At 37.5% G+C, this 21,676-nt stretch overlaps 5 protein-coding genes and 1 pseudogene across 5 annotated transcripts; 5 read left to right on the top strand and 1 right to left on the bottom strand.

Annotated features, from left to right (window-relative positions):
* Positions 1-498: 498 nt before the first annotated feature.
* On the top strand, positions 499-1,053 carry LOC142512465 (uncharacterized). Its single transcript, XM_075619685.1, has 2 exons — positions 499-618; positions 667-1,053. The coding sequence occupies exons 1-2, from the start codon at positions 499-501 to the stop codon at positions 1,051-1,053; spliced, it is 507 nt and encodes a 168-aa protein (XP_075475800.1).
* Positions 1,054-3,152: 2,099 nt separating this feature from the next.
* On the top strand, positions 3,153-4,263 carry LOC142519549 (NAC domain-containing protein 90-like). The gene is given in 5 exon segments (XM_075622599.1): positions 3,153-3,191; positions 3,193-3,302; positions 3,455-3,581; positions 3,583-3,732; positions 3,906-4,263. Coding segments are annotated over 5 exon segments (552 nt in total). The 3' UTR covers positions 4,032-4,263.
* A 3,416-nt stretch (positions 4,264-7,679) lies between these two features.
* Positions 7,680-8,733, top strand: LOC142519541 (casparian strip membrane protein 3-like). The gene is made up of 3 exons (XM_075622589.1): positions 7,680-8,094; positions 8,202-8,325; positions 8,394-8,733. The coding sequence occupies exons 1-3, from the start codon at positions 7,787-7,789 to the stop codon at positions 8,607-8,609; spliced, it is 648 nt and encodes a 215-aa protein (XP_075478704.1). The 5' UTR covers positions 7,680-7,786; the 3' UTR covers positions 8,610-8,733.
* Positions 8,734-9,008: 275 nt separating this feature from the next.
* Positions 9,009-13,425, top strand: LOC142548299 (OVARIAN TUMOR DOMAIN-containing deubiquitinating enzyme 6-like). The gene is made up of 9 exons (XM_075656612.1): positions 9,009-9,183; positions 9,737-10,713; positions 10,948-11,109; positions 11,315-11,392; positions 12,127-12,205; positions 12,296-12,441; positions 12,598-12,663; positions 12,737-12,911; positions 13,086-13,425. The coding sequence occupies exons 2-9, from the start codon at positions 10,015-10,017 to the stop codon at positions 13,307-13,309; spliced, it is 1,629 nt and encodes a 542-aa protein (XP_075512727.1). The 5' UTR covers positions 9,009-9,183; positions 9,737-10,014; the 3' UTR covers positions 13,310-13,425.
* Positions 13,426-13,925: 500 nt separating this feature from the next.
* Positions 13,926-19,765, top strand: LOC142548289 (mRNA-decapping enzyme-like protein). The gene is made up of 8 exons (XM_075656605.1): positions 13,926-14,205; positions 14,307-14,347; positions 14,493-14,542; positions 16,035-16,179; positions 16,872-16,928; positions 17,943-18,069; positions 18,925-19,398; positions 19,482-19,765. Exons 1-8 carry the CDS (start codon positions 14,047-14,049, stop codon positions 19,536-19,538), a joined length of 1,110 nt encoding a protein of 369 aa, XP_075512720.1. The 5' UTR covers positions 13,926-14,046; the 3' UTR covers positions 19,539-19,765.
* Positions 19,766-20,028: 263 nt separating this feature from the next.
* Positions 20,029-20,910, bottom strand: LOC142519533 (phylloplanin-like; annotated as a pseudogene).
* Positions 20,911-21,676: the final 766 nt, after the last annotated feature.

The raw sequence follows: 21,676 nt of genomic DNA, 5'->3' as shown, positions 1-21,676 counted from the left end.
GAAAATTGTGATGCTGATGAATCAAAGAGGGATATAACAAACACAAGGGTGATACCATTTGACATTGCCTAGTCACGACGGGATACAATTCAAAAAGGGAAATCCGATGATCATCTGCATGGTCACGACTCCATAGGATCTCCATGTGATACTCACATTGAACCTGCGCAATTTTTGGTCATATATATGAATCTAGGGAATTTATTGACTTAGACATGCTATTGCTCTTCGAAATGGTGTAAGGTCATGTACCAAACACCCCTTGTCCGACTTTATGTCATATGATAAACTCTCTCCCAATTTTCGTGTTTTTACCTCAAAACTCTCTTGTTTGGAGATTTCTAAAAGTGTGCAGGATGCTCCAAAGGTTCCAGAGAGAGACTGTTCTCAAGGAGATGAGAGCTCCTGAAAAAAATTGGACATGGGAGATGGTCGATCTGCCAAGAAGAAAGACAATTGTGGGATGCAAATGGGTGTTTACAACAAAATACAAGTCAGATGGGTCACTTGGGAGACATAAGTGATAAGAAAAGACTGGTGGCCAAAGGATTAACTCAGACCCACGACATTGACTACCTAGAAACCTTTGCGCCTGTAGCAAAGTTGATTAGTGTGAAAGTACCCTTGTCACTTGCAGCTAATTTAGATTTGTTCTTACAACAATAGGGTGTGAAAAATGACTTCCTTAATGGTGATTTAGAAGACAAAGTATATATGGATGGACCTCCTGGATTCGAGGGGAGATTTGGTTTGAAAGTATGTATACTGAAGAAATCTTTGTATGGACTGAACAATCACCGAGAGCCTGATTTGGGAGGTTCTCTCAATTTGTCAAAAATCAAGGGAATCGTCATTTCACAATGGAAGTATGTTCTTGATCTTCTTGAAGAGACGAGGGTGAGTGGATGTAGACCACCAGACGCCCCAAATTACCCCAATCAGAAACTTGGAGATGACAAAGAAGTTAACCATGTAGATATCTCTCGATTTCAGAAATTGGTTGGGAAGCTCATTATTCATCACATACACGACCAGTTATCACATTTGCTATAAGTCTTGTGAGTTAGTACATGCATTCACCCTATGAGAAACATTTGAATGCAGTCTATCGAACCTCAAGGTATTTGAAAAGTGCAACAGGGAAAGTGTTGTTATTCAAGAAAACTACACAGAAGAGTAATGATGTTACACAGAAGAGTAATGATGTTTACACTGATGATTGATGCAGATTGGGCAGGTTCAATGACAGATAGGAAGTCTACATCAGGCTATTGTACGTAGTTTGGGGCAACTTGGTAACTTGGCGAAATAAGAAACAAAATTCGCAAGAAGCAGCGCTGGAGCAGAATATCGTTCTATGGCCGATGGTGTTTGCGAGATTTTTTAGTTGAAACGAATACCAGAAGAGTTCAAGATACCAATAGACACGCCAATGAAACGTTACTGTGATAATAAGGCTGACATTAATATTGCTCAGGACCCAGTCCAACATGATTGCATGAAGCATTTGGAAATTGCCAAGCATTTTATAAAAGAGGAGATTTCCAATGGAGCTATTTGTATATCTTTTGTTCCAACAACTCAACAAATAGCTGGTATCCTCACCAAAAATAACTTCAAATTTCTTGTTAACAAGTTGGGCATGATTAACATATACGCACCAACTTGAGGCAGGGTGTCAAATATTAGCAAATCTGATAAGATATCATTTAGATATGATATTTAATATTTAGTATTTTGAGTTTCAGATAGATAGAGTTTTAGATTATTAGGAAATGTGAAAACACAAGAGAATGAATAATTTCTGTATATTATTGATGAGTACACTGCTACAACATATAGACTACAGTAGGAATCAATCCCATAAATTTAGGAAACAAGAAAATATTATCATATTGTTCTAAATGTCTAAGATATCCTATCAAATCTTCCAATTGTATCTTATCAAATATAAACAAATATATATCTACAATCAAATAATTTCTACAGGAAACATGTGGTTAGTTTGCCTTATATGTATGTGTAATCTGTAATCTATTTTCTTTATGGAATAAAATAATTTCTTTCTTCCCAAAACAAGAAGTTTGATTGAATCCTGTAACATGAGAATAGTACCATAACACATTCAGATTTTGTTGGAAAAAAGGTTTTACCTGGCCGTCAGTGATAATTTCTGCGGCCACGCATAAACTGTTCAAGTTGTCAATGGCTCATAATAGTAGTTTCTAGTAAATGGATAATTACAAGTGACTCGGCCCTGCTCAACTGTAACAGTTTTTATTTGTACCTTTTTTCGATTTTAGCAACATTTAAAAAATTGTCCTTGAAACTAGTTTCCAAAGGGAAGGATTGTGGATTGTTGAATCTGTTTCATGCTAGTTTTAGCTGTTGGAAATGAAATTGAAAGATTATATACTTTGTGTTGATTGTAATTGTCATGTACAATTGCCAACAAGGCAGTGTCCACCGCTTTAAACTTTTATTAAAATTTTGCAGCGTCCACTGCTACTACTAGTGGCGCGGACGGTACAATTGATGGTGACGTTCCACGATCTACCTCATTTTGAAAAATAATTTTTTTAAAAAAATTAATTTTAACAAAAACCCAAAAGTTTATGTAGCAAATTAATTAAAATTTATCCACTTGCAGAAAAATAAAAATATATTTTAAATTATATAAGGACCGGTATACCAGCTACAAGCTTTCAACTTTCGAGTGGAAAATAGAGCAAAGCCTGAACAAATATACCCACACTTTAGTCCGACCCCATTTATTGGGATACCTTTCAAATTTTATAGCCACGTACAAAAAAGGAAGGAAAACATAGTTATAATCCAAAATAAACTAACTTAAATGACTAAAATTATAATTTTGTCGAGTCGATCCAAATCAAACCTAAAGTTTTACATAAATTGTCCGGGCATATGAACCATGTCAATGTGGATATGAGGCACGAGACAACTACTAAATTAAAGAATTTGACACTAATTGCCGGACGCGTGAAAGTTTTCCCCACAGAATCTGTCGCCAAAATTCTCATTTAACTCGGAGACTCTCCAACCAATATTATTTTATTTAGTTTCATATGTATTAACAAGTACCATATATATACATCAACTATTGCGATAAAAGGGCGGGGTGGTCGTAAAATATGCTGCCGGGCTTTAGATTTTACCCGACGGAAGAGGAAAATTGTTTCCTTCTATCTCCACAGTAAGCTCGAAGATAAGAATCCCGAAATAGATCGAGTTATCCCAATTCTTGATATTCATCAGTTCGAGCCTTGGGATCTATCTACCCAGTACGTGCCTCGGTATTTTTTTTTTCTGTCTAAAAATACTTACAAGTATTGTATAAAAAAATTAGATATATAGACAACAGCTCTCTCTTTCATGCATGCAAGAGTACATAAATTATACGTTAAAAATTACAACTTCAAAATGCAGAACAGAGCGGGGAGGTTTGCCTTGGGGATGCCGAGCAGTGGTTTTTCTTCGTGCCGCGACAAGAAAGAGAGGTACGTGGAGGGAGGCCCAATCGAACTTCCGCCTCTGGCTACTGGAAAAACACCGGCTCGCAGATGTCACGTGTACTCTTCTGGCGGTAAGGTGATCGGTGTGAAGAAAAGCTTTGTGTTTTACAAGGGGAAAACTCCTAAGGGAACGAAAACTAAATGGGAGATGAATGAGTATAAGGTCATCCAGCAAGATTCTCCCTCCTCCGTTCCTCAGGTAATTAAATTTTAATTCACAGTCCAATCGAGAAATTCAATTATCTGACATTTATCAGTGTTTTGGCTAAGCTGTAAAGTTGAGCCAGACTCTTTCTCCTTTGGTATGTGGTTCTTAATTATGTTCTGGTTTTTGGGTCAACTAATTACTCAATGATGAAGATGAATTTGCAGTTGCGAAATGAGGTGAACGTGTGCCGAGTTTACGTGGTATCAGGGAGTTTTCGGGCATTTGATCGACGTCCGACTCAGGCCGCCGGGAACGATCAAGTTGAATGTGGCAACTCCGAAGGTCATTGATGGACATGCTTTGTTTTATGGTGAAATGATCATAATTTTTTGTATTTATTGTTGTTTTTAATATTTTATTATGTTTTTTACGAGGATATTTTGTGTATTTAATTTGAAAGATTTGTGGCCAATCATGTCATTTTTCAAGACTCGTCTATCTCAATTATATTTATTGTTATTATTATTATTATTAATTTACTAAACGTATGTCTTGTTGACTTATTTAAGTCAATGTGTAATCAACTTTTAGAGATTCTAACAGCAACTTAGTATTCGATTTAACAGCATGATTCCGTGAAGAATTGTTTATTTTTATTATTAAATTCATTTTTATAAAATAAAAATTTTAATACTAAATTTTTTCTCTCCGTAAGATTATTGTTATTTATGCTTTAATTTATAATCCTTTTTTAAAAATATTGATTCCGATATTTTCAGCTGACGTTATAATGTCACAAACTCAAAATTTGTTAAAATCATAATAACTGATAGAAATAGTAGCAGAATTCGTTGAAAATGGGGAGATTTCAATGAACAAATTTATTTGAGTCAAACAAGCTGCCACAAAGCCGGCAAAGCGGAAGGAACTCGAACAACAACCCAATGCACCTTACTAAGTTATCGGAAAATGAAACCACGGTAATGTCAAATGCATTGTCAGAACTAACCAACACTTTAATTCATGTATATGGCGGCGGCGGAGGTGGTGGGAAGCCGTACTCTGGTTTAGGTGGTTGTGGACTTGGTGGTGGTTCATAAATTGGAGGGCTTGGAGGAGGATTTTCCGGTGTACTTGGTGGAGGATTATAAGTGGAAATTGGTGGAAATGGACTGGCTGGTTGATTGTAAGTCGGCGGTGAGCTTTGTTGTGGACTTGGTGGAGAAGTGTAAATTGGAACTTGAGTTGGTATCGGTCTTGCAGGAGGATTATACGTTGGAACTAGAGGTGGATTTTGCTGTGGGCTTGGTGGAGGATTATAAACTGAAACCGGTGTTGGTGGTGGACTTGTAGCAGGATTATATGTCGGAATCGATGGTGGACTTTGCTGTGGGCTTGGTGGAGGATTATAGACTGGAACGGGAGTTGGTGGTGGACTTGTAGGAGGATTGTATGTCGGTGGACTTTGTTGTGGGCTTGGTGGAGGATAATAGACTGGAACTGGAGTTGGTGGTGGACTTGTAGGAGGACTGTATATCGGAACCGGTGGTGGACTTTGTTGTGGGCTTGGTGGAGGATTATAGACTGGAAGAGGAGTTGGTGGTGGACTTGTAGGAGGATTATATGTCGGACCTGGTGGCGGACTCTGTTGTGGGCTTGGTGGAGGATTATAGACTGGAACTGGAGTTGGTGGTGGGCTTATAGGAGGATTATATATCGGACTTGGTGGCGGACTTTGCTGGGGACTTGGTGGAGGATTATACACTGGAACTGGAGTTGGTGGTGGACTTGTAGGAGGATTGTATGTAGGTGGACTTTGTTGTGGGCTTGGTGGAGGATTATAGACTGGAACTGGAGTTGGTGGTGGACTTGTAGGAGGATTATATGTTGGACCCGGTGGCGGACTCTGTTGTGGGCTTGGTGGAGGATTATAGACTGGAACTGGAGTTGGTGGTGGACTTGTAGGAGGATTATATGTCGGACCTGGTGGCGGACTTTGCTGTGGACTTGGTGGAGGATTATACACTGGAACTGGAGTTGGTGGTGGACTTGTAGGAGGATTGTATGTAGGTGGACTTTGTTGTGGGCTTGGTGGAGGATTATAGACTGGAACTGGAGTTGGTGGTGGACTTGTAGGAGGATTATATGTCGGACCTGGTGGCGGACTTTGCTGTGGACTTGGTGGAGGATTATACACTGGAACTGGAGTTGGTGGTGGACTTGTAGGAGGATTATATGTCGGAATCAGTGGTGGACTTTGCTGTGGGCTTGGTGGAGGATTATAAACTGAAACTGGAGTTGGTGGTGGACTTGTTGGAGGATTATATGTCGGAATGGGGGGTGGACTTTGCTCTGGGCTTGGTGGAGGAGAGTATACTTGAATTGGTGGTGGAGATGGACTGGTTGGAGGATTGTATGTCGGAACAAGTGGTGGACCTTGCTCTGGGCTTGGTGGAGGAGAGTATACCGGAGTCGGAGGTGGTAGGCTAGGAGAAGGCTGATAAATTGGAATTTGTGGGGGACTTGGTGGCTGATAAATTGGGTACGATGGTGCAGGCAATGGTTTAACATGTTTAGGAAGATGCTTGTGTTTAGGCAAAAGAGGTGGCTGATATCCTGGAATAGGGGGGTTTTGTCCTGGTGGAGTTGGCTGTGGCTGCATGGGGGGAGGATTCAATGAAGGAACGTAAGCTGGTGGAATGTTCAGTAATGGAGGAAATGGATGGGGAAAATAGTGAGGAAAATGATGCCAACTAAAGCTGAAACAGAACTTATGCTTCCAGTCACAGTAAGTTGGAACTCGAGCGAAAGCAACATCATTTTTCTCTATGACAACACCAGAGAGGATTGCTAACACTGCAAGAAAATTGAGGAAAACACGCACTCCTTTTTCTGTGTTCACCGTTCTCATGGTGAAAAAATGGATCTTTAGGTATTCTACTGTGCAAGTCTATTTCAAACAAGAAACCACAGAAGTTTCTTGGCATCCCTGCTCATCACCATGTTCCATTTCTATGATTCTTATAGGTGTTCGGGAAAGAATCTTTTTTGAAAAAGTTTCGATTCGTGTCAACAAAACGCAGGTGGTAGCGACTTGGAGTTTCTGCATGGTCATGCATTTGTTTGAAAAGCAAAGGTTGATTGTTGAAGGAAAGTGTCATTTGCATTTATTAATCAATTTGTTCTCATGCCATAGTTTTGAGTGAATCAAATTTATTGTGGATTACTGAAAGTTCTACCAAATTTAATACCTTAAAAATTTACCATTTGATGCAGGATTCCTGCTTATCTTTCTTCTACATCTCAGTACGTAGGTGAAGCAACGATAGTTTACCATTCTGGGATTCTAAAACCACGGAATTTAGTTAAAGGAAACATGGTGCAAAATTAAATTCCGTGGTTTTAAAATCCAAACATGGTGCAAAATTAAATGAGGGTCAGCGAAGTAAAACACATACAAACGGAATTCATTTTTTTTTTATCTTGATGCATGTGAGGTAAATTTTGGAGTTCACTTTCTTCACCATTTTTTTATTTATGGAAGTATGTGTGATAGTATTTCAATTTTTTTACTGCATTTACTATTATATTTTTTTAATAATATATTAAACAGTTTTGATATGCTGCACACCTACGTGAGCACCGATGAAGTGTCACTCACCCATTGGATGTGATGAAATATAGAAAAAATTGCGCATCCAATGGGTGAGTGACACCTCATCGGTGCTCACGTAGGTGTGCAGCATATCAAAAGTGATATATTAAATATATCATATAATTGATTTAATGTGAGTGTTTTTTTTTTTTTTTGGAACATGTAGGTATTATATAATATTTTAAATCAAATCTTGTAAATATGATTGAAGTTATGATGCCAACTGTAATAAATAGTTGCTTATCATTCTATATCGCCAACCGTGGAGCAAGTATCATCAACTACTCCTCCACCAATTGAAACAGACACACAAGTGTAACCTCACTCATGAAATATGAACTAATCAGTACAACATTTGATCACTATAAAAACTAATCCATCAAACTATTCTCTCAATCCCTCCTATATAAGTTTCACACCCCATCACAACCTAAACATATATATAACTCGATGGCGGATTCGAGCAAGAGAGCCGAGGAAACAGCAATCAGCATGCCTCCTCCTGAATCCAAGTCCACCAAATCCAAAAACCATGCGACTTACACCTCCATAACCAAGGCAACAGATCCTACATATGTACGACCTGCGGGACGAGGATGGGGGAGAGGAGTCGCCATTTTCGACTTCATACTGAGGATATGTGCTCTTGTTGCCGCTCTGGTTGCCACAACCACCATGGGAACCACCGATCAAACTCTCCCTTTCTTCACTCAGTTCTTTCAGTTCCAAGCCGAATATGATGACTTCCCCACTTTCACGTTATGCTCCATATTCTTCCTAAGTTTCTGTCTGTCTTTAGTACTTCACCGCTTATATATATATACACATTGAGATATATTGATCGAAACTATGACGACATCTGCAGGTTTTTTGTGGTGGCAAATGCGATTGCTAGCGGATATTTGGTGCTGTCTCTGCCTTTCTCCATTGTGAGCATTGTTCGTCCACATGCAAGAGGAGTGAAGCTTCTCCTTATCATATTTGACACAGTAAGACATCGACCAAATTCATATTCATATTTCTTCACACGATCAAAACTAATCTCACAATGTTGCAGGTGCTGGTGACTTTTACAACGTCGGCGGCCGCCTCAGCCGCGGCCATTGTGTATCTAGCTCACAACGGGAACTCCAACACCAACTGGCTTGCTATTTGCCAACAGTTCAACGACTTCTGCCAGCGTGTTAGCGGCGCCGTGGTAGCTTCTTTTATCACGGCCGTCATCTTCATATTCCTGGTGTTAATCTCTGCTGTGGGTCTTAGCAGAAGCTGAGAAATCGAAGGAATGTTAATAGAAATTCCATTTAAGTGTTCTACGTGCATGTATTGTTTTTCATGATTTGATCACTCGTTTTCTTCTCTTGGTTTGATGTGTACTTACGTATAAATCACTATATAAATAATTTTTTTTGAATATATTAAAGAAACGCCTAAGTCAATAAATTAATAACTCAAATGATAATTCAATACTTTGGCTATCATTATTTTTATTTTATTTTTACTAACATGTAAAAAACTCGATAATTCGAAAAAACAAACAAATATGGTGGAAAAATAAATAATTAAATAAATAAAAGTTTCTGCGATTACACGTGTAACAAATAATCCCTGCCACGTGGATAAAGGGCTTCTTTCTTTTTAATAAAATTCCAGAGTCACGTGGCCTACTTTTTTTCTCTCCAACTAAATCACTTTCCCATTTCTCTCTCGCCAAACCTATCTATACACACACTCCCATATATGTATCGTCTTCACGCACGCTGGGGATTTTCCTTTGCGGTGAAGCTACCGTCTTGTATTGACGCATCTTAAAGCCCCTGTTGTCTTCGCTATTGCTCCATAGTCAGGTGAGTCGGGGTTTACTGGAATCCGGCCAACTCTCGTGTCGTCTTTTTGCTGAATTTGATTTGATTCATTAGGTTTGCGTGTGCGTTACGGTTGATGTTTTAATTTTGTTTTGATTTGACTGTTGTTCTACGTGATTATAGAATCTTGAACTCTGTTTTACTTCCGCGAGAGCTCTTATTTATTTATTTTGATTTGGATATCGATATTCTCGCATCTGTTTCGCGTCTGATGTTTCTGTTTTTGTGGAAGATTTGTGAGTTATTTTAATTTCAGTTGGGGAATCCGCTTGATATATTTCTAAGATTTCATTATCTTGGTTATAATTTCTGAAGATACGTTGTTTATTATCAAGTTTGTGAATTGGGCATCACAATTTGAAATTCTTGCTGATGTTTTTTTTTTCTGGGCTTTTAGTTTATAGATTTTCATTCCTTCCTTTAATCGTTCTTTTTGTTGGTGTGGTATATGTTATTTCTTCTCTGTAATTTGCACTTTTGAGATTGTTAGTGAAGTTTGTAGTTAGTGAAGTTTGTAATCGGAGCTTTATCACAGGTAAATTCCGGTTCTTTATCTCGGATAGAGTTTAGTTCAAGAATAAAAAAGATTAAGAATTCAAGGTTTCATGAGAATTGTTAGGGGAATGCAGAAATTATTTCAGGAGTCTCAAATTGTAGAGGGAGGTGTGAAGAACAAATCACTCAGTCAAGGTGTTGGTGTCGCTGCCCCCAAGGCTAGAACACGCGGCAAATTGAAACCTACAATTTTATATATCTAATTTGTGTGGAAGTAAAGGAATAAACTGCCCACGTGGAATTTGAAATAGGGCAATAATGACTCGTATTTTAGTCCAGCGAGGTTCTTCTGGCTCGTCATCTAACCATAACAGACCATCAACTTCCGTTCCTGTGCCTGGTCCCTTGTCTTCTTCAACTTCACTGCAAGAGCATGTTGTTAGTTCTACGCCGGTTGCTCCAGCTATGAAAGATGATGATTTGGTGGAAGGGCAACATAAGATTGTAGTGGAAGAGTCAACAGAGTCCTGTGACATTTGTGAAGGCGAAAACAAGGAAAAGAAAAGTGAAGATCTGTCTCCACATAGTTTGAACCCTGATCTGAATCAAGATTCTGAAACTATTGCTGACAATCGTGAGGTTTGTTGTGTTGGTGATTCTGTGGATTCGGGGAAGATGTTAAAAGGGTCCAGCAAAGATGCAGTCACAGAAGGAAAAACTGATGCAATAACTGGAGGTTCTTTCCAGGTGGTTTCTCGTATTTTGTATCCACCTCCACCTTCCGGCCCATCCCCAAGGTCTTCTTCGGGAAACTTGAATTCTTGGATATATGCATCTAATGACTCAAATGCTGTGCGGATAGGCTCGTCTAGAGGAGGAGCAGGTCGGCCTGGTGTGTCAAGCATGTCATCTCCAACTGAGTCTCGTCCATCTTCTCCTCGATCTCATTGTGAGGGTGAAGGGTATAACAGCTCTGATGAGCAGCACACATGCTTTAGTTCCTCTTATGATGATGCAGTGAGTTTGCCCTGGTTTCATTTATTCTCTATATAGTTGTAAAGTTTATTGTCTTTGGTTTATTCAGTTTATTTAGAGAATATTGTACAATTTTTTTGTCCATGTTTTTTCCCCAAAATATGTATAAAGAATCAGGTAAGTTATTCTTATCTTAAAGGCCTTGTTGTAGAGTTAGATTTGTGGTAGATCAATGTGGTATAAGGGAATAAGGGAAGTTTGTTATATTTATTGCAGGAGAGAGAGCATCAGTTTGAGACTGAATTAAAACGGGTTAAAGGGTTGGAAGTGAGAAAAATGTTAGAGGATGGAAATTGTCTTTTTCGCGCTGTTGCAGATCAAGTGTATGGTGATTCTGAACAGTGTGATTTGGTTAGGCAGATGTGCATTGATTACATGGTATGAGATAAGTAAAATTTGTTATAATTGTCTTTTTTTTTTGTATATTAACTTTGTTTGTTCCTTAACAAGTTGCAATTTAAATTTCCATCTTGATTTATATTTTGCATTTAAAAAATGGCTGCATAAAATTCATGTATTTTTTGAGAGGGGCATTTTTCCTTGTACTAAAATTTCCTCCAGTAAAAAATTTCTTTTTGTTCAGGAGCGAGAAAGAGATCACTTCTCTCAGTTTATCACAGAAGGTTTCACTACCTACTGTAAGAGGAAGAGGAGAAATGAGGTAAACAGAACTGAAGCTTCTTAAAAAACTGTTATATCCGAACTTCAAGAAAACTTTTTGGCTGCTAAATTTGTGAATCCATCTGGTTTTCTTTTTAAGAAATATATGCAATCTCATCATATGTTATTGATCACGCAACATCGAGAGGTCAAATTAAGAGGAAGTTGATGGATTGTAAGCTTACACTTGTATAAATTAGGATGGAAGTGATAAGCAGCATCGCTTGTTTATTTAAAGTTTTTGTTGACTCTGTAGGTCTGAGGATTGTCAGATTTCAGTTGTGCATTTTAGGTGCACAAACAATGAATTTGCTTTCGTTTCCTTGTTTAAAATATTGACCACGTTGCTGTAAGGCATCAAACTTGACGTACTAAGAGAAAGGGAGTGGGGAACGGATTATTGAATTAGGATGAAAATTGACAATCTCACCTGCTCTCTGTCATTTATGGTACAGTGAATCCGCAGTCTTAAGTTTCACATCATATATGTGGCACATTATTGTGCTTTTATCCTGAATTATAGTCCTTAGGAATTCTAGTGGTTCTTGAACTGCTTTTAACAAAGGTTTGTTAACAAGAAGCCTCCACTTATGTTTTCCATTGCCCTGTTTTCTCACTTCCCAAACAAGCGGAGGTTTAAAAGGGAAGAGTAATACCAGGCTGAGAATGGTTATTTAAGAATTTATAGTTCTTTCCCGTCATTATATGTAATATGTTCATTTATATTTTTTGCAGGTATACGGAAACAATATGGAGATTCAAGCTCTGTCTGAAATGTACAATCGGCCTATCCACATATATTCTTACAGCACAGGTGTTTTACCTGTATAAGATTATGTTCTCTACAGCATTCATTTGTCCCTTCTGGTCTTTCTTCCATTTGAATGACATAATCTTTTGATAGAACCCATTAACATATTCCATGGAAGCTATAATACGGACACGCCTCCAATACGGCTGAGTTACCATCGTCGAAACCATTATAACTCCCTTGTTGATCCACGTCGGCTGAACATTGGTGCTGGACTTGGATTTAGCAGTCTGCAGGGGGTGAGAGCCTGCATCTCAATGCAAATATTTTCTAGCACAGGACGTGATTGACTGATATTTGTTGTTCTTTATCTTTGTACTAAAGTGTGTTATTACCCTCATCGTTAGGGTATATTTGTTATTAACAATATCTTGCTTAATTGGTTTATATGACAGGATAACATTGACAAGGATCAGGTCAAAGCAGCTATCAAATCTCAGCAGGATCAACAGATTGATCATGTAAGTTTATTTCCTGTTTGCAAAACAAACTATGTAATGTACGCCAAATAATATGCGAGGCTTGCTTTGTTAGGCACTCGTAGCTGAGGGACGCTTCTACTCAGATCTTGAGCTCACCGAACAAGAAATAGAACGCATGGTGATGGAAACTTCGAGGGCCGAGTATCTTTCGGATAACAAGTTCAAGCAACGGCTACCTCTTAAGGAATCATCAACTTCTAGAGCTGAACCATCATCTTCTGCAGCTAGTAAGAATTCCATTATGCCGATCCATCTACCATTAGTTGAACCATGATTCTGTAGCTGCTGTTCTTGCAGCTAATGTTTAGTTCATTAAGATGTATTACTGTTGTAAATTTTTATTTTTCACGTAATGGAAATTCACACTTCACCCGGTCGTTTTTGACCTTTTCGAATTTCAGAGTCATCCTCAGGAAGTGACACACAGCAGCAGGAAGTGGGGCTAAAGTTTGGCTTGCCAGGCTCAGTTCGAAATGACAGCTTGCATATTATGTTGTCTATGGGATTCAGCTATTTGCAGGTGATCGAAGCTTACAGTATTTTCGGGGATGATATCGACTCGATGGTCTGTTACTTGATCGAAACCAGCAGCAATGGACGATGGAAAGGCAAGGCTACCAAATGATGAAAATCTCCGTGCTCTCGACACATCCTATTTCGTTGACTACACGACCGCTTTGTAGATTTTAACCTTGCTGTCTGAATACGAGGAAACTCAATAAATGAACATTTGAATTTTCACATTTCTCACTACACGCATATAATTTTGTGTGGTTATTTCTCATCCTTTATTGTCTTCAATCCTCTCGAGATCAAACTAATTTCGAGAAATAATATAATCAAATGAAGTTTCTTTACAAAACCATCTCTGCTTTGAACTAATTCATAAATGCCGAATCACTCGACCAAAGCAAATTTTAGAACCGTGACTTTTTTTGTATGCAGAGATCGTTTTCAATTCACTTTTGTAAGCTTGATTGGATTATGTCGTGGAAAATTACTAAAATATCATCTGAAATTTTTTAGTGGCATTGTCATTCATAAATAAAACTACATATAGAAAAATTAGGCTGCAGAAAGTTGGCTGATGAATTTTCTTCCATACCCAGGAGACGAGTACGAACCGAGAAAACAGTGTTTCGCTAGCTGCTGCCTTTTCTTAGACCAACGGAAGGGCAATATAGGGAATATGCAAGATATGATCCTTGTCAGTAGCAAAAAAAACCTGCCCACACACAGAGACAGTCATCTATCGAGATCACGAACTGAAGCTGCTACCTTTTCTTATATTCTACTCCCCAGAGGGTTTCTCTCTCCACACACGTATGGTAAGAAAAGAGTGGGGAGAAAGCGCCTTAATCGATGTCTCAAAACGGGAGATTGACGCCGAATCTAGATGAGAAGAGCACGAAGATGTTGAATCTGACGGTGCTACAGAGAATCGATCCCTTCGTGGAGGAAATTCTCATCACTGCCGCTCACGTCACCTTCTACGAATTCAACATCGACACCAGCCAATGGGTATGCTTGCATAGATGTGTGTGTAAATTTTCGCCTTATTGATTGAGTTTGATTTCTTGGGGGGTAGTGATGCTGATTAGTTCTTTATATTGGTTTTTTAGAGTCGGAAGGATGTGGAAGGTTCCCTCTTTGTGGTTAAAAGGTGAGGGCTTACTTGGGCTTCTGAGAACTTTAGCTTTTTCGTTTTCTTTATTGAGATAGAAGAGACAGGTTATTTGGTGGATTTTACTTCATAATATTGTTTTGAGGTTGGGGTTGTGAAATATGTGAATTTTGATCCGTTTCAGGAATACCCAACCACGTTTCCAGTTTATAGTCATGAATAGGCGGAATACCGGTATGTCTCTCAACTCTTGTTATTTAGATTTTCTTTCGAAACGTGAGACCTGTGACATTGAGACCTTTGACATTGATGAAGTATTGTTGCTTTTTGATTGCCGAACATTATCATTGTTTGGCCACAATCACATGATAAATTTTTGATGAATTATGTCTCAAAGCTTAATATTGTCTAAGACATTAAAAAAGTTAGACAATGTTGAGATGATGAAATCTTGTCTTTAGTTTCATTCTGATTATATTACTTGAAGAACACTAAAATTTACATTAAAGTGGTTGTGTTGCGTTCATGGTTGGTTGGCACAAAACACTTGTGATTACATGATACATTAATTAGCATGATAGACTTTTGATCACTCTGAGAGATTGCTATATTTCTTGATTTGATTGAGAGGAGTCGTATCCGTAATCGAGAGATTTAGGCATGAACTAGTTTTGTATCAAAATTTTGAACACCATTTATGCACTTTGGTCAAACTTATTCAATTTGATTGTGTAAAAAAATCGAAAAAGTTAAAACAATCTAGAATTGGTTTGATCACCCTTCGAGACGAGAATACAGACTATAGTGATTTAGGGGTGTTTTAAGCGGTTTTTGAATCGTTTGAGCATTTCGAGCCTACCGACACATCATTCTTCTCCCTATTGTCTCCTTTTGAGGCTGATAAAAATTGAATGGTGTGTCAGTGGCACACAATTAGCCGATTCTCGTTCTTTTAAAATTCCGCATCATCTACCCAATGTTAATAAATTTTGAGATAAGTAAACCCCTTTAATGCTTAGAAGTTTTCAAAAACTCCCATGAGTTGGCAAGGAAAAAAATTTGGAGTTTGTGAAAAAATAATTATTATGAAGGGGATTGATCGGAAAAAAAAGAAGAAGAAGAAGATGATGTGGAAGCGTGATCCAAATTGTTATGGTAGTGATATCATGTGTGGAGGGCGTTATCTCGAAATGTTTGCAGCATGTTAGACCGCACCAATTCATTTTATAACACAATGCTTTGAAAGTATGCACAATGTTGTCATTTGATAGAGTGTTTAAAAAATATGCTCAGTCAATTGGGAAAATATTCTACAACCTGAAAAACTCACTAGTAGAAGACAAAGACTAGGTAAATGATGAAAAAGACACATGAGACATCTTCCTTGAAGATTCTCCGAGGCTGCAAGTTTAAGTTGCTTCATTCTTAATTAAATAATTATTGAAAAGTATAGAGTTTCAGGAAAAGAAGAAAGCCATTGGTGCCTGTTAGGTGAATCATTTGGAATAAAATGACATGAGATCATTATGTATCTGCATAACAAGTCTCACCTTTATGAATCTTCCGAAGGTTGGAATATCAACTTATCTTCAAAGATGTTGCGTGAATTATTAGGTTAACATTGTTAGTGTGTCAGAGAAGCATCTCATGCTGCAGTTTCTTACTTCGTTTGGCACTTATATCTCTCCATCTATATTGAGACGTTTCCGTCTGTTGCTGTACGCAGATAATCTTGTTGAGAATCTCTTGGGAGATTTTGAGTATGAAGTGCAGGTTCCATATCTATTATATCGAAATGCTTCTCAAGAGGTAAATGGAATATGGTTCTACAATGCTCGTGAATGTGAAGAGGTTGCAAATCTATTTAACAGGTTGGTATATAATAATCAAAGATTGTAGTTACTTTGTGTTTTTTTTTAATTTTTCCTGACAAGGTAATTTGGTAAGTGGCCTGATTTTCATGAACTTGTGGACCCTCTAGATGCAGCTGATTGATCTGTGTGGTTGTTGTCTGGATTTTTTAAAAAAATTCCTGTTATTTTTGCATGATTGGCAAGCAACTGATAGTCGTCACTGTAGTAAATGAAACAGATGGGGCTGCATTGATATAAATACTTTAACATTTACTGCCATAAAATCAATTTCTTGGGTGCCGCTGATGTTGGCATATTATATTCATTAAATGCCTCGGGTGGGTTAGGGATTACCGCAAATATTTAAATTATATACAAAACGCCTGAGAAGAATAAGAGCAGTTCACTTGTGCAAGATGTTCCATATCACAAGATTCTTTTGCTTGAGTTTTTTTGGTTCCTGGGTGAAATTAAGTGTTGATTATGAGAACTTTACTGGAATTTTAAGGGATCATCACCTGTTCTGATATAAAATTCTCCATTTAAATTTATATGGTAACATAGGTGACGGAAAACAGTATAAGCAATGTTTCAAGTTTATTTTTGGTTTTTTTGGCTAGAAATTTGATAGTATTTTTTATTCATGTCTTTTTTATCTGTGTTGTTGGAAGTTGTGATTCTGCTACTTAATCCTGTGATTTTATGATTAGGATACTCAATGCATTTTCCAAGGTGCCTACGAAGTCTAAGGTTTCTTCTAGTAAAAGGTAATTGCCTGTTTATGTTTATTTAATTCATGGATACAGTAAATTTGAGTGCACCAAATTCGATGTAGTTCAAAAAATTGTGTGGCGACTACATATTTTTCCTACAGAACTGCAGTTATTATCTGTTTATACAATGACGTGGACCTGGATTATTACTTAGGAGTAATTTATGTTGAACTTTAATCCTGGGACTGTGACACCCCATTAGTCCCTGAGTGAGCTACCCTTCTTCTTCGTTTAGGTAAGGAATCAAACAGGATCATGCATTTTTTTCATCGGGGCTTCTATTTACTCCCATCCCAGTTCATTCCTGATGTTCACCCTGAGAAAATAGAATTTATTTTTTCGTCTTTAATGACTTATCGCTGAAGTCTGAACTCCTATTTGTGAGTAATATGCCAGAATTTTATCTGTAGAAATGAAATGTTAAGGTCTTATTATTATTTACAAGGATATAAAACATCACTAAAAATGAAAAGGTTTCAACTAATTACGAGGTTGTAGGAGTCAACTGTTTTGTCAACTCTGACAGGCCCAGGAAGAGCCGCTTGGATATATGTGGGGAAAGTGGAGATTTTTGTGAGTGCTAAATTTGAAAAGACCCATTGGGCGAATGAAGGAACTGAACAACGGGAAGGTCCTTTCTGGCATTATTGAGAAGATTAAATGATGTATTAGGGTTGGGTTTGTTTTGGGTTCAGTCTGTGGGTTTAGGGCTCTATTGAAAGTAACAGTCATTTTCTTGAATCAAAATTAATTTATTGAACTAGGGTTTTCAAATCTTGGCTATGCTTTAACCTTTTGTCATCTTTTATTAGGATCATTGTGTTTTATGCCTCGAGTGTGCTGTTCTATCTTGTGAATCTAATCTTGGACTTTTAAATATCTGGAATTAAATAGCATGTTTTGTGTGTTCTATCTTGTGAATCTAATCTTGGACTTTTTAATATCTGGAATTAAATAGCATGTTTTGTTTGTTGAAAAAGAAATATTGAATAGGATTGTTTGTTGCAGTGAGTTTGAAGAACTGGAAGCAGTTCCAACACTTTCTGTGATGGATGGCCCTCTAGAGCCATCAACTTCGGCCGCCTCCAATTTCAATGATGTCCCTGATGATCCTTCCTTTGTGAACTTCTTCAGTGTATGCTTCGTTTCCTTTTTAAGTTTTCCAAAGTTTGCTGTTTTTTTGTGGATGGCTATATGAGCTAATGAACAACTATCAAGTCAGATATTTGAACTGTTATTAAAGTTTGTTTGCGTTCATTCTTCTGATTGTGCATCTTTCTGAACCTTAATTGTCTAGATTGTTGGAACCAGGAGGCTGTCATTGCAAAAGTTTCAAACAAAAATTGTGCAATTCAGCTGGTTTTGTGCTTCCTGGTTTGATCGAGTTGTTGACAGAGGCTTCTTCGTTAAAACAACCCGAGGGCCATTCTCATAGAAGTTACCAATAAAGTATATTAGTTTATGTGGTTTTGTGCTTTTTGGTCTGAGTGACAAATTGAAAGATACATTTTGTCCGTACAAATGTGTCTTGATACTCGCAAACATGTGGGAGCACCTGGCTTTTTGTTATTTTGGGAGCAATTAGTTCTCAATGATCTTTGGTAAATCTATAAAGTACATTTAAGACCTTTAGTTGGTGTCATGTTTTCTGAAGTTCTCATAAAATTTCAAAGTTCATTTACATTTTTGTTTTATTAGATCCTCATTTATATTTAAATGAGCAAGTACACTAATAAGTTGGCAAGAAGCCAATCAATTGTAAGATAGGGATAGTATAGGTTGACCAACCTCAAACTCTTGAGGTATGGACTCATGTTCGAAAAATTTTGATTTGTCTCTCTTTTTATTCCAGTGGTGCTGAGACTAAGTGTTCGAGTTTGACTTTAATTCATTCTAATTCCTTAGCAGACTGTTATTCTGACTCTTGCATCAGTAATATAATTATTTTGGCATGTGATAAACTTGACAAGCTAAAGTTAAATGTTTGCAGACTGCTATGAATATAGGACCTGCTTCAAATGCAGCAATATCTGGGCAGCCATACCATTCCTCTGCACCTGTGATTACTACATCTCATCCACAAGTTGTTACTCTTCCCACTATAGCAACTGCTCAGGCTCCGTCTGCCTTGTCTACTTCTACACCTATACTGTCAATTCTGGACTCGTCTGAAGCCAATGCCACAATGAAGCGTTCAACCGACCTTGTGAAGCCGTCATCATTTTTTGGCCCACCACCTTCTTCTCAACTTACTATCATGCCTCCGGTTTCTTCATCTATACCTACTGCGCCTCCACTGAATCCCCCTGTTAATCTACAACGACCTTATGGTGTTCCTTTACTCCAGCCATTTCCACCACCAACTCCTCCGTTGTCACTCACTCCAGCTCCTCTTCCTTCGCCAAATTATGGGCCTTCTATAAGCAGAGAAAAAGTCCAGGAAGCACTTCAAATGCTTGTTCAGGTATTCAAATCTTGATAGATTTTGCTTCAATTTTCATCATTAAACATTATTTTTACCTATTCTGCATATATTTGCGTGCACAGGACAATCAATTTATAGACATGGTTTACCGAGCAGTGCTGAATGCTCATCAGATGTGATAATAGTTTGGAAAATATGTGGTGAATCGTTTCCTACTTTATACCTTGTGGGGAGAAAATATTCGTAGGTCTCTGTCTATGACGATATGTGTACTTGAGCTCTTGTATAACGTTTGTGTTAATTTTTTAGTTGATTTCAGTTTCAAGAATGTTTGTATTTTGTTGGTTTGTTGGGCTATGGAAGAGATCATCGTTCATAATTTTATTAAATACCTTGGTTGCTATTACACTACGCCTTTCTGATTTTGTTTGAAGAAATCTAACCTTGAACCAAGAAAAAATATATAAAATTAATATCATGTAAATGTTATTCCACTATACCTGTCAAATCGAAGCATACATTTACGACTAATGTTAAAATACACAAATATATCGTTATTGTGATATTTATAATATTTATATCGTGAGATGTATTCATTATATTATGATATTTTGTATTGAATTTTTCATGAGATTTTGATAAATAAATTTTTTGTACTGAATTTTTTGCGTTGTAAAAATAATTGTATAAATATGATTGTACACGTAGTATTACACTATATTTATTAATGGAATACATAGACTTCCTCCAATATGTATGGATACAAAAAGGCAGCTACGGCTGGAGCGCAAAACCTGCGGCGGCCATGTAAGTGAGTGGAAGAAACCCGTATACTGTTTTCACGAAGCGCGAGTTCGACACGAGGCCCGTGGCCGGAAGTGCTGCATTGCAACTTGAGAGCGGCGTCAGAACAAACAATCGGCAGTTGGAGACTATTGAATTCACGGTTGCGTTGGGTCGAGGGATCAACACCACCAAATATGCCCCATTTGAATTGGTTGTTCCGTTCACCGGTGCCAACGCCACCACCTCTGCCGAGCATGCAACCTGCAAGGCAGCGTCTGCAGGCAAAATGGGTGTCAAACTTGTATCAGGCAAAGTAGGAATCCGGAATACATGCGCCATATATATACAATTGCAAGGGTTTTTGTACTTATTTTCTTCATTTATATATTAAAAAAAAAGATTTCATTTTTGAGATGGGATTAATCATAATTCTATCCTATCCTAATATATAAAAACATAAGTGAGGGGGGATTTACTTGGAAACACTGGAGTGGCACTGGCATTGGGGCCGGCAGTAATATTGCCATTCGTGGTGCAATACAGAGTTCCATTAACATGTATTATTCCCAATTGTACTTTGGGCATCTGCAAAACTTGTTGCCAATATTGCAACTAAGAGGAAAATCAAGACATTTTTAATGGCCATATTGTCAAGAAATTGGGACTAAGTTTGATGCTTTCAATTCGCTTAGCTTTTGAGTACTGATTGCAAATTAAAGGGTTCCATTTACTTAAATTTATAGACTTGAATTTCTTCGTTTTTTGGGCTACGGATGTGCTAATTCTTGAATATAATGAAATGGTATCGGTCAAAATACAACTTACGAATTGCAATAATGCGGCCAAAGTCGAATAACTCAATTTGATGGAAGTCATAGACACTAAAATTATAGTGTTATACGGTCCATTCTCATTATCTTAAATGCATAATATCGAATACACACAATTTTAAAGAGACTTTCTCCGGTCATATGCCTCGATGTCAGAAGTCAAATTGGACAAGGACTAACACAACATTAGTTGATAATAATTTTCAAGATTGGAAATTCATATACTCTGCAGATTAGTGAAAAATGAGCTGGTTAATCGCATTTTCTTCCTCGGCGGCAGCCTAAAAAATCTAAATAATTAGAAAATCAAATATCCATTATTTTCAGCCTTTAACTTTCTTTTAATTGATTTATGATTGATTCTTTTTATTTTAATATTTTAAATTGATCTACCCGGGCTAATATCATATTATTCCAAAATTATACAAAATTTATATATAATTTTTTTAAAAAAAAAATTGGGTCACTCGGGCTAAAACCCGGATATATATGAGTGTGACACGGACGGAGCCATGTGCATCGTTCGGGCAGCTCGATTTTTTCTCTATTTTTTAACATAAAATTTTGTCTAATATTTTTGTAGTCCGAAGACTTCATTTGTCAATATTAACTCAACTTTAGTTTAGAAAATTCTGATTTCGAGTAAAAATGAAAACTTGGCTCCATAACCGAACTCACCGTGTAATCCGAACTCACCGTGT

Source organism: Primulina tabacum, chromosome 1, assembly GCF_025594145.1.
Source record: "Primulina tabacum isolate GXHZ01 chromosome 1, ASM2559414v2, whole genome shotgun sequence".
Classification (NCBI taxonomy): Eukaryota; Viridiplantae; Streptophyta; class Magnoliopsida; order Lamiales; family Gesneriaceae; genus Primulina; species Primulina tabacum.
Note: the sequence above shows the minus strand (reverse complement) of the source record. Positions and strands in the feature narration are given on the sequence as shown.